This window comes from Mesitornis unicolor, unplaced genomic scaffold (assembly GCF_000695765.1).
Source record: "Mesitornis unicolor isolate BGI_N332 unplaced genomic scaffold, ASM69576v1 scaffold28693, whole genome shotgun sequence".
NCBI classification, from domain to species: domain Eukaryota; kingdom Metazoa; phylum Chordata; class Aves; order Mesitornithiformes; family Mesitornithidae; genus Mesitornis; species Mesitornis unicolor.
This window is the reverse complement of record NW_010174421.1, coordinates 2,043-15,124: the sequence shown is the minus strand read 5'-3', so window position 1 is coordinate 15,124 and position 13,082 is coordinate 2,043. Positions and strand designations below refer to the sequence as shown.

Below are 13,082 nucleotides of genomic sequence, written 5' to 3'. Positions count from 1 at the left end.
TCTTTCCCTCCCATAGTCCTACTCGGTAACTTATGGCCCAGTGTAACTGGTACTTCAGTGCGTTTTATGGTGTTGTTCATAAGCTGTTATGGAACATTTTTATATGCAAGTATGTGGGTGATGGAATTTCTCCAACATGTGCTGGATGGAGGGCTGGACTTTGGAGGCATTTAATTGCTCAGCAATGCCAATAGCTGTCTGGGTCTTAATAGCACTCCGGCACCTAACGATGGAAGATGCCAGTAGGTGTCTTTAGGCATCTAAATGTGCCTGAAAATCTGCCCCAGGAGTTGTTTTTAGCAAATAGCTTGGAAAAATTCCTTGTTTTCCCTTCTGCTGTAAGCAAATCAGTTTTAATTAGAGTAGCTTGGAAAATTGTACCCAGACTTGAATTATGAGTGATTACATCTTTTTATGAGGTGCTGAAACATGCACCCTCCAGTAAATACCTCCTCTTGTTTGCCTGGGATAACGTGTGTATTCTTTGCTAAAGTGACTATGGGAAGAAGCCACAGAACTTTATGGGTTGCCAGCCACTCAGTTCTGTTAAAATTATGCACTTTTTCAGATGACAGCGTTGTGTTGTATTTCTGTGGCCTTTTATCTGGGAAGATGCTCCGCTCTTCTTCGGCCACACATACATTGTTTTGCAATCTATGTTGAAAGGAAATGTTAATTTAACATCATACAGCAATAAGAACAAACAAAGCAGAGTAAGGATGGAAGCATTTTAAATTATTGAATGGATATTTGTAAGGAGCAGCTCTGTAAACACGTGTCTTTTCAGTGTAGGTGAGTAGAATTAGGGAAAAGTGACATTTTTTAAGAATTTGGGTGGATTCTGATGAGTTTGGTTTTATGCTTTTCCTGAAAGATGATGGACCTGAGTGTAGCCTCACTCTGAGGTTTTGGGCAGTGATGATCACTTGGTTACAGATTAAAAAAACCTCTCCTATGGCCTTTTTTAAAGACTGGAATGTAAATTACAGGAAAAGACATTTAATTCATGTCCTGGAGTCTGATACAATAAATAGCTTTATAAGGCAGTGGGCAGGTTCAGGAAAGTGCAGCTGCTGAGTAAACTAAGAGTTTAGTAAAAACTTAAGGGTGACTGAGAGTTAACTTTTAAACATTCGTCTGCATCACAGCATCTAGAAATAATTCAGATTTGTTATCCCACTGTGTACACAGAGGCGTATGTAACATCACCATTTTACTGAAATAATAATTGTCAATTTATTTGAGGAATGTGCAGTGGGGGGGTGGGATCAGAAAGCAGATTTAGCATGACAGTAATTTGTCTCTACATTACATTACACTGTTGTGAGAGCCCTAAAAAAATTATAAAAAAATTAAAAAGCCCTGGCATCTGCTATTGTATAAGCTAAATTTTACTCATCTGTGGGCTGAGCTGGCAGTTTATGGATAGTTCATATACAGAAAATAGAGCAGAGTGCATGCTTGGAGGGGAATCTGGCCTTCAGATATAAAGTTTTATTATGTAATGAATTGCTCAGATTTGTCACACATCGATGTCTCTGCAACAGGTGGCAGATGGAGCCCGTGGCCTGCCTGCGGCTGCGGTGACACTCACTGTCCCTTTACTACCAACAGTCAGCAGCACTGGACAAATTGGGAAGCACGGGAAAAATTCATATTGGGAATTTGATGGAGAAGTAGTTAGGTGTCAGCAGAGAGCCAGAGAACATCAGTTGTCCTTTGCCAGCTGCTGCGCTGACAGAAGGGTGGATGTGTAAAACGTGGCGCTGGGGCCAGTGCAGGAGGTGGCTGGCTGAATTTGTTGCTTCTTGTACAAAGTGTGGTTGTAGCAAGCAAACGGAGTTTCCTGGAACAGGCTGAGTTTGCAGTTGTGTCCGTGGTCAAACACAAGACGTGCTGGCACTGTCTCTACCAGGAATGGAGTGGGAAGTGTGGGATGGTTAATGCTGATGTCAGCTCTAAAGAGCTAGACTGCCGTGCTATACACGCAACAGTGCGTGTCTCGTCGTCCTTGCATCAAGTCATGCAAAGGGTTCAAGTTTGTACTGTATATGTGGTCTAGACCTTAGAGGAAATTATTCTCCGTGTCTGTTTTTTCTGCTCTGTGGAAAGTATATGAAAGCTTTAGTATGTACGTTGGGTGAGGGATGGAGGGAGGTGGGCTCTGCTATGACACCCTAATGACACCCTAATTCTGCGGTCAGCTATACCTGTGTTATTTACAAAAGCTGGGAGAGTTGCTAGAGATGGATCAGGGCTATTGAAGGCCCAGGAACTCGTCTTAGATGAATTTTTGCCGTTTCTGTGCTCTTTACAGTGACTCCATGAAACTAGTGACCATAAGTGACAGCTGTGACTGCGTTTCTGGTGGTGACTGGACTTGAAGTCCCAGTGGGCTGCTGGAGAGATTTGCTGTCATTAGATACTCCTTTCAGCCTCTGGCCAAGCCCTCCTTTACGCTGACATTGAACACGTTTAGATGCTCTGTTTGCTGTCCATCTGCTGGGGGAAGTGTCAAGGTGCAAGTCAGAGCCTGCAGCTTGCCACAGCGTCAGTTTGGACTGTGACTGTGCCTCTGTACTTGCATGGTGCTTGCTCTGAGCAGTGCAGGAAGAGCCAGAAGCAACTGGATAAAACAAAACCTGGTGGCCAAGCAGCACTGTTGTCAATGTGAAAATGCCAAACTACCTACCCCTGCTCTCAGTTTCCCTGTGTCACTGGAAAACTGTGAGTGGTCAAAGCTGAAAAGAATTAGTTGTTCTGCTCCTTGGTTCAAAGGAGCTGAAGAGAATTCTAGTTTAGTCTGTGTGCTTGTGGCTAAATATGTTTATTATAACGGATGTGTGCGACTTTCTGAGAAGTTAACACGTCAGTGAAGGAACAAAATATCTACATGCTATATTAATGTATCTATTGTTTTTACATTCACATGTTAAGCATTAATATGTGTACTGTTTTCTTTTTGATTTAGAAAAGTGCTTTTCTGTTGAGTGATGGGATAATACGCAGGAAGATTTGGATATGTACGTGCATTAAGGGCTATTGATAAAAGCATTTGGCTTACAATCATTGCTGTACCACATATGGCTCAACTGAAAATATTTACTGTTGATGAGTTTCTAAATTTATTTTGGCTCAAGTGGACAGATTATATGAATGCTTTGATCTTATGGCTGTGGATACTAGTAAAAGAAATCCATACAGTCTTTTGTTTTTTTTCTGTAGATTAACAACTTGCTTCCCAACAGGCACTATGTGAATGGCCTGAAATACTTCAACTGTGTGTCATATTTGGAAATGCTGCTTCTGGTGATTAGAAGCTGTTTGTTGGCTAACAGTGTATATGGAAAATGCAGGTTTTGTCTTTCATAGCTCCCTGCTCTCTCTCTGTTACAAGGGTAGGTCTGTTTGTATTGAATGCAATGATACATTCTATTTATTGACTTAAATTTAATGAATTTTTATTTCTTTCATTCTACTCTAAATGCGACACAAAAAAAATATATTTAAAAATTATATTAGAACAGGCTGTGTACTACTTACTGGTAGAGTTTTGTGTATGAAATGGCACCTTTTTAAACAAACGAACTTTAAAGTCAAATATCTCTCTGAAGCGGCACCCAATGATGACAGGGAAGGTCTGTGGCTGTTGAATATGTTGTGAACCAAGGATATGAACAGTGTTATCTCTGTCTTGGTCAGTTCTGAGCTGAACATGGTACCTGGGCTTCTGACCTGTGATCCTGGGCTAGAGCCTGCAGAGGAGCTCTCAGCAGCCTGGCTCTGGTTTTTGGGTGCTGTGACATGCTGGGTCCTGGCTGGGGAACTACATTCCTTCATGGAGTGTAACTGCACCTATTCTCCTAAACTCATGTATTGAATAAATGGCAGAACTGGAAATACCATGAGTTTGAGCCCCTGCCAGCTCCCTTTTAAGGTGAGTGTGGTGAGGTGCCTGCTTAAGCAGAGCTGCAGCCCCTGTGTGCTGGGCTCTTGGTGGCACACACAGCTGTGCTTCCTGTTCTCGAACTGGAGCCTTCTACTCCCCAGCCAGGCTTGAACCCCTGCTGAAGCCCTGCTAAATGCTCAGCTGAGATCAGCTGTTGAGGCAGCCACATCCTGGCAGTTAAGCTGGTTTCTGTCTCTTGGTCCTTGTCACAAATACAGCAAATGCTGTATTACCCTGGCTAGAGGGAGCCCCACAGGTAGCAAGCAGATGATCCCTACCACAGATCCTGCTTCCATCAGCTCCTGAGCACAGAGATCCATACCTGCAGGTACTGGGTTACTACCAGGAGGCAGGGCTGGAAAATCAGATGGCACCTCAGCTTCCAAATTGTTAATCATCTCTACCTGGTGAATTTAGATACTCTGGCTATTGACTGAGTCATTTGGCATCAAAATTTCCTTGTGAGGAGAGAGGAATTTGTTGCAGCAATCTATCTGCCATAGTGGCTGTTCGTTGTCTGTCTTGGTAGCACAATGAGATCTGAGCTCCTCTGCCAGCATGTAGGGCATAGTGCTCAAGAAAGACTTGGTTATTTTTGTTGTATTTAATGCCTTGTGTATTTATTTCCCTCACATTTCCATCCCCCAACCTGTTTAATAAATAAAATCTGTCCTATGTGAAATCACCGATATGTTTATTTAAACTGAGGTTCTTTTTCAGGGCAGAATTTGACAGACTAGATAAAGCATAAAATGTTATGATGTTGGTTTTTTTGTTCTCCTAAGGAATGCAGTTCTTTCCTCCTCCTGCTTTCACTTCTGTATTTCAAATTGGTTCTCAGGGTGGTTTAAAAAAACTTGGTAATTTGAATAATTATAAAAGGATCAGATAAAACACCAATTAAGGAAAGACAAAGGTTCAACCAGTGCTTAAAAGCTGCTCTTTCCTATTCAGATGTCTTATTCATGCAGTCTCACCCATTAACACCATTATTCACCTTTCACTAGGGACAGGACTGCAGGCATATTTCATGTATGCCTCTTTTCTTGGCTCTGAATTTTCACTGCTATTTACAGAAACACAAGAGTGGTGACTCAAACTATTTTTTCAGTCTTTAAACGTCTCAAAGACGATCCACTCTTGTTATTTTGGCCATATGAACTGTCTTTGGAGGCTTAAAAACTGCAGTAATGAACTGACTTGTACATATATTGATGTAAGGTGCAGGCTATCGAAATGAGTGTAATCAGACGACATCTCACTAGGTTGTGCACTGTGCCCTAATCTCGAAAAGCAGGGAAAGACCCGAAGAGCTTTGACAGGAATGAGGATTATTCCTAATGTCTTCTCTGTTGTCACAGCCTCCAGCTCAGCTGCAGATTATTTCAGGGGGAAGGTGGGTTCAGGGGCAGCAACCACTGCTGATAGGGCCCAATGACTCATTAACAGCTATGTTAAATAATTAAAGTGAGGTGACTGTGCTGACCCCAGACTCCAACTACCTGGCCTTTGAGCCCGATTACTTGCATGTTGGGGTGGGTGCCCTCTTGTGCAGAGCTCTTAAAGTGAGTCTGGGGAAGAAATGGTGCGTAGCACCTAGGAAAAACCAAACCAGTTTTCTCATAAATGGGTTTGAGCTATTTTGGGGTTTACTTTTTTTTAGCTTACCAACAAAAGGGGATGTACACCATAAACTACACGAATTGAACCGTCTCTAAGATGACTGCTAATATTAATGGTAGCCTGTGTTTCTCGTGATGGATGGATTCTCTGGAACATAAATGTTAGCTTACATTAAAATAAAAAAAGTAAAAAAAATATTTTTAAAAAGCTTACTGCTTCAAAGTAAGACTGCTACCAGTTTCTGTTCAGATCGCTTCCACATTATGACACAGACTTTACATACAGAATCACACCACTTTTAACCCACCATAGACCCAGGAACTGGATAAATATCAAGTGGCTGATATTCTAACTGAACGGATCTCTTCAGTATTTCTCACAGAATAAGCACGGCAAACAAGGTTCAAGGAGAGCTTCCTCATGCAGCACATGTGTGAGTGAACTTCTTAACCAACCAGCTGTAATGATTTACCTACACCAGACCTTTGCCTTAACCTTGTTCCTGGAACAGTTTAGTGTCAAACACTCTAGAAATAAGGGGTCAGCATTATTATTGTTACAGAAAATTTCAACCCAGATGGCTAATGTTTGCCGAAGTTCTGGTGCATGACAGAAAGATCTAGTCTCAAAAGGGAAAGTGGTAATAATCTTTACTGGGGATTGTACTGGAATATGTGCCCAGAGAGAAGCTGCTTTGAGAGCCTTCTGCCTATTGAGAACATAGAAACACATTCTTGTGGGGCAAAACTATCCCTCCTGTCTTAAAAACTGTGTGAGTGAACTTTAGTGTAAAGGAATAGCAACATGTGTAAAAACTAGATCTGGTTACTTCTCACTAAATGAGAGGGAAGGAAGAAAAAAGCTTCACCAGTATACTGTTTTGATTTTTTTTTTAATGACGAAGTGTAACAAAACCACACAACCATGAACAAGATAATCGTACACAGACATTCAGTAACTTCAGACATGTTAGTCTGTAACTAGTGTGTGAATGGACCTCAATACGTGTTCCCTCCTTGCTCTTCCTCCCTCTCTCACATGAAAGATTCAAATACAGTGCAGCTCTGAGCCACTGCTCAAAGTCAGTAGAAATATTTTTGTTACCTTCAGTAGGAAATGTATTAGGCCATGCATTGAAATACATGATTTTTCTGGCCTGTTTTAACTTCTTGTACCTCAGTGTTTGCTCCCATTGACCAGGATACCTATCCTGACTATCAGATTAGGTGGGGTTTTTTTAACTAGCAGGAATCCTCTGAAAGTTCACCTATTCTTCCTTTTGATATGACTGCTATTTTTCAAAGGCTGTTACTTGATTCAGATGTTAACATTTACATGATCCAAGATATGGAACTTCAATTTACAATCTAGTAATTGAACTTGATAGTGCAAATACAAAACTGGCAATTAAGTGGATAAAAAAAAATTTCTTACAGGACAACTCTGTTCAATCCTTATTATTTCAGGACTCCTTGGTAAATCCTGTTCAAAAAACAGGAAGGAGAACACAAAGGAGAACAGACTTTTATAATTCATTGTGTTGAAGACCTTGAGAGATTCTGCTGGATAAGTCTTGCAAGTGCTTCTTTACCTAGCAGGAAAACAAAACACATCAAGCAGATTTTAGTAAGACAGTGAGTTATCAATATCATGTATCGAAATTCTGCTATCAGTATATGTGACAACAGGAAGAGCTGAGACCAGGGAGATCTCAGGCATTTTAGAATTAGGTCTATAAAAAACAATTATGTGTATCCTGCACTAAACATGGAGCACAAGTTTGCCTTAAAGTCCCCCTGTGAAAGTAATTAAAACTGCATGAAAAGTCGGCACTGAATAATCTACTATCCTCTACTACGGAGTTAAACTTTCAACAAATCTGTAAAATAGATATATACAGACCTTATAGCCTAGTTCTTTTGTCTTTTCTTCCAGCATGGCGTATTTTTCTCTGTTTCTGTTCAGATGATCCTTATCTCCAGTCCCCTCTATGTGTTTCAGTTTCTCGTGTGAAATCTCTAACTGTTTCTGGTAATGATGGTGTTTTTCAATTTTTGCTTCAAAGTGTTTCAGTTCCTCCTAAGACAACAAATACACACAGCTTAACAGGATTTTCTTTCTAAGGTTTTTCTTGCCAAGACATCCCTACTGCTATTTTACTAAGTCAAGCACAGAAAGCTTTTTCAGCTCCCTGCTTCTTAAGAATGTCTGGACAGTACATTATCATTACTACCCAAACACTCAATTTTGAAGGCAGATGCTGAAAACTTCCCACTGAGAACATTCCAGTCTGTTTTCCATACTCCATTCAGGACCTCAGTCTGGGGTTTTACTGCTCTGATCTTTTTAGCTGCTCCTCTCAGGTGATGTACCAGCAGAGCAGCAATTCATCTTTCATTATGAAACCCTTATGAACGTTGGTACTGTGGCTGCTCAGGAGAAGACACAACTTCAGCTGCTCAAACAAAGCTGAATGGAATCAGCACACGATTCCTTTAATTCTGCTCCCGTGGACTTTTTCAACAGAAAATGCTTCACCATGATTCTTACTGTCTTACTTTTGTTTGGACGTCCCAACATTCACAGTAACAAGACAGGTTTGGTCTGGTGAAGAGGGTTTGAATGAAGATTTCTACTAAAACAGTAAAATTAATAAGCATGTATGTGTTCTTGCTTATGGAATTGGGATTTTCTTTTTCACTGAAGCAAATACGAAGGCCAAATTTACTTCTCATGCAATTGTGCAGTCCAGACCAAAATGTCCCACTGAGGTCAGCAGAAGCCTTGCTACAGACTTCAGCAGGCTTTCCTCTGATGCTCTTAAAAGCAGGGCCACTGAAATCCATGAAATTAAAAAATTTGATTCATAAGAAAATCAATCTAAGAGAGAAAGATTTCAATCCCTGTCCCAGGCTGTTAAACTCTCTCATGACCTTATCCAGAAAAGAACCTCAAAGTGCCCCTAGTCATGTCTTGGAGGATAAGACAACATCATAAGCACATGCAACCCCATGAAGAAGCCCTGAAGAGTTAACTTCTCCAGGCTATCAATCAAAAACTGTTCTGATAAACAGGCAGAGTCAGATTAAAAAGAAGTAATTCTCAATGCAATTTTAATTAAATAAAATCAGTATGAACCCCACAGGAATTAATTTCTATTACATTTCCTTAAAAAGCAGTCTTTGTCATTTTACTTTTTGGTCAGTTCAACACAGCTGACACAGGAAGTTAGCAGTACAAAAGGTGGGCATGAGAGGGAAACTGTTGGGCATATAGAGCATACTGCTTCCCAACAAAGTAATTACCTTAAGACTCTGAGTGAAAGAGGGAAATCCAGTGCACTGGAAACAAGCAGGACCTGATCTTTCAAAGTTTTAAAATATGCAACGCTTTCTTTCACAGGATTCAGCATTTTTACTTTGCTGATTATGACACAACCTGCATACGACTAGTTACATATATGTTCATATATTTGAAATATTAAGAAGCATTACTCTTTTGTATGGTGTCTGAAGAGCAATACAGAAGTGGCTGCACTCAAAGTAACATTGAGTGTTTCTTTACATGGGAAAATATCTTTCCATATGAGATCTAACTGGAATTCTACTTACCCGGAAAGATTCAAGCTCCTTTTCAGTGAAATTGGCTGATTTGGCCATGTCCCACAAATCAATCACTCTTGGTTCTTCAAATTCTAAACAAACACATACCACTAAATGAAAACCTGGACCCAGTGCTTTTATGCCCAGCCTCCATGCAAGACGAGCATGCTTTCTCACACACTATATACAGAGGTATACTAAGCATTGCATTTCTAGCAGGTCTATTTAGATGAAAAGGGAGGAAAAATCCAAGTACTTAAAAATATAGCATTGCTGTAGCAAGTATTTTTTAAGAAAACAAAACAAAACAAAACAACAACCCCACAAAACCATAGGAACTGAATAATGCACGTTGTCTCACCTACTTGCCCTCCTGGGGCAGAAGGCGTTAATATCCCTTCTCATGTGGGTATGGAAGACAGAACTATCCTCGTTACAGGTTGTCCCTCTCCTTTCATTATGCTTTCAGTATTGGCTTCTGAACAGAACAGGCTGGCTGCATCTCTTCAGCCCACTGTGGTTACACCACATACTGTGATACCGTGACTACATCTTATTACTTGCCCACTGATTTTTTTTTTTAATTTAATCCCAAATAAGTATAAAAACGTACTGTGTCATACCACTGGTTGTGTCATATCCCTGGTGACTGACTTTACGCAAACGCTCAAACCCCTGACTGATGCTTCTTAGCTTGTCTTTGAGTTCTCTGTGTTTGTTGTGCAAGATTTCCTCTTTCACCACGTTCTCTTCAGATGGGTTGATAACATTTTTGTGGATATCTGTTGAAGAAAAAAAGTGTTATTCATTGTGGGCCAAATCCTGATAGGTCAAAATCTCCAGAAACCCTCCAAATCTGAGGTAAGGAAGGAAATGTTTCTTCTGTTTTGTTTTTTTTTTAATAAGGAAATGTTTTTCTTTTCCTAGGTTAGCAATATCCCAAGGAAATGGGATAGGAATGGTTGATAAGTCCTGTGTCCCTGTCCCTGGGCATTTCGTGAACCAATCAGGACATATGATGTTGAAACAACTTCCAACAGCTTCCAACTTGGACTCTACAATTCAAACATCAAATTGCCTATAAGCTTTGGAATACTTTGGCTCTAACAAAATTTTAGCTAGGATTAGTACAGCAGGCTGGCTTCAGATCCTCAATGCTTTAATACACCTCAGGCTCAGTGCCTACGATACTCGAGCATATCCTCTTGTGCTCCCAGCTGGTGAGATAAAACATGCATGTTCTGCAGACTTTAGGACCACAATTTTCAGTAGTGTATCTGTGCTTGATGCACAATGTCCAGTAAACTACTATGGCCACTGCTGCTAATCTGATGCTATCTTCCCTGCTTGAAACACAGGCAGAATCGGAAAACTGAAATGGCAAAATTTTCATTGGCTCGCAAGATTTTTGGCAGCTAATGCAGAACTAAACCCAGCAAGTATCTGGAAATGTCAGCATCTGCAAGCAGTTCTGACAGAAACGTCAGACTCCTGGAGTTTCAAAGAAACTTGGAAACAGTGGAGGCAATGGGCAGAGAAAAGAGTTGTACTGATCTCGAAACGTCAGAGAAATGTACAGGCACCTTCTGTTCTGCTCACAGTCTCCAGCAGAATATTGTATTCATGAATCTTTTCTTTGTGGTGCTTAAATTCTCGCCAAAGCTTATCCAACTCCTCATCAGAGAACTTCCCAGAGGTCTTGGCCTGAAAGAAACACGAGCTCATTATACTTCCCAGGCCAAGTGCTTTTGAGTGCACTCAACTGCCAAAACTTCTTCCCACTTCCCACCACATTCAGAAAATTTTTAAGTCCAGCTTTTCTTTAAGATCTTTTGTTTTAAACCCCTTTATATTAGTATGAGGTCAGGATTTTGACATTGATGGATATCATGGCTTTAAGCATGTCAAAAGGAAGCTTGCTTCAGACTTAAGAAGCTAGACTTGCGATGGACTACCCAGTGAAAAGTGTCTGTCATTTCTATTCCATGGGAAACAATTTGATACAGAAATAAGGGCCATGGAAGTCTGTATGCAACTGCAAATGGACTGTTTGCATTAAGGATGCAGCCTGATATTAAGCACAGTCTTTACTCAAGAAATCTTACTCTATGGGCAAGTGAAGATTTTGTCACTGCTATGCATTTGCTCTGCAGTGATTTGTTCCTCATTGGACTTTTTACCTTTTAGCAACTAGGGAAGCACTGGTCAGACAACTGGAGCACTGCCTACAAATCTAGTGACCTGCTGAGCAAAACTGAATGTTTTTGATACCTATTAAGCCCCAATCCTTTTTTTGCCTAGGGAGTATTTATCTTTGATGCACTTTACTCTTCCCCAAAGCACACGACATCATGTCCTTTGCCAGAGCTGTACCTAGTTACAGCAACATTTTAAAACACAGCAAATCTTTTTCTCTGCTTTATTACCACTGCACTAGACTGGTCTAAGAATTCTTTACTTCACCTGATAGCTTGCTTTTAAACCCATGAATTATTTCACTTTTGAAGATTATGATTTTGCCAGTTTTAACTGCCAAAGCAAACAGGACAGTTCCTATTTTTTATGCATTAATGCAAATCCTGGAAAGTTTCACTTGAATAACAGGCGGGGAATGTCCTTATTTAACACCCTCCACTATACATTTTATTTTTAAACATTCTATGAAATGGTTTTAAATATATCTTTTTCAAAAAGCCCAGAAACAAGAAGAAGAAAATCAGGAAAAACAGCAAAGGTTTTCTACCACACAGCCTACCAGTCACACAAAAGAATATAATGAGTTCAGCGAAATCTGAGGGAAGACTCTGCCCTTAGTGGACTCAGGATCTTACTCTGATGCACATGTTTTCTTTGACAAAGGGAACCGGCCACACCTGGTGACCCATGTTATGATGTGAGCTACAGAGCATAGCAGCTTGGCCAGTAGTTAAAAACCGTGTAATAAAGCCATTCAGTTCTAAGACTCGTGACTCTCAGAAGACACTGACTGTAGTTCAACGGAGAAACATTGATTTTCTACACTGCAGTTCCTGGAAATCTTACGCACCTTGCTCCATAACTTTTCCAGTCTTGGATCATCTAGTGTATCACTTTCTGTACTGTCTTTAATGTAGTTGGTATCAACTAGTTGAGAGTCCTTCTTCCCATTCATTCCATATTTAGTCATAATGACTGCAGGAAAGCAGAAGATACAGAAACATTAGAACCATGGATGTATGGAAGATGAGAGAGTTGCTACATCCTTGACTTGCAGAGCTGGATTTTGCAGCTCATGGTGGATAGTCCCACAGTTTAAGACACAGAGGTCCCAGGTTTAATGACCTCTTCTGAAAACATCAGGAGCAAAAGAAGCTGTTAGCCTCTTGCAGCTCCCTACTAATCTCCAAAGAACTTGTGTGCGCTCAGTCTTGAAAAAGAACCTGTTATTTAATGATTCAAACTTAAGCGTCTAACCATGCAAGTGTCTGATGCAAAGTCTAAACCTCTAATGCAAATATATATCTTACCATTTAAATTGCGTCTAAGTTTGGCTTCTTTCTCTCCATCTTCATCTAGCCCCTCAGCCTTCAGCTTCTTCCAGCTTAGCTCATCCTTTTCTTGTATTTTTAGATCACTGTGCAACTCTGCCAGTTTCACGGCAGAGAGATGAAGCTAAGGAGAACACAGAAAGGTTTATATGCAGTCATGTGGACTCACCTCTTGCTGCAATATTACCTCAGAAGCCAGTATAGCACAGCGTTTGTTTCTCTTACTCTAATGCTATGTATCCATCTGAATTTAAGGGCCTTAAGGTACGAGCCACTGCATACATACATCTCTTGCCTATGAGCATGGCTATTCCCCCAGAATACCAGTGTTAACAGAGAGTGATCATGCTGCCTTCTCCTCAGCTCTTCAGCTACGTGAAC

At 40.6% G+C, this 13,082-nt stretch overlaps 1 protein-coding gene across 1 annotated transcript; it reads right to left on the bottom strand.

The window, feature by feature from the left end:
* Positions 1-7,082: 7,082 nt before the first annotated feature.
* On the bottom strand, positions 7,083-12,825 carry LRPAP1 (low density lipoprotein receptor-related protein associated protein 1; the record flags this gene model as incomplete). Its single annotated transcript, XM_010181039.1, has 7 exons — positions 7,083-7,163; positions 7,475-7,651; positions 9,184-9,266; positions 9,798-9,956; positions 10,758-10,878; positions 12,221-12,345; positions 12,681-12,825. Coding segments are annotated over 7 exons (876 nt in total), but the record flags the coding sequence as incomplete, so codon positions are not given.
* Positions 12,826-13,082: the final 257 nt, after the last annotated feature.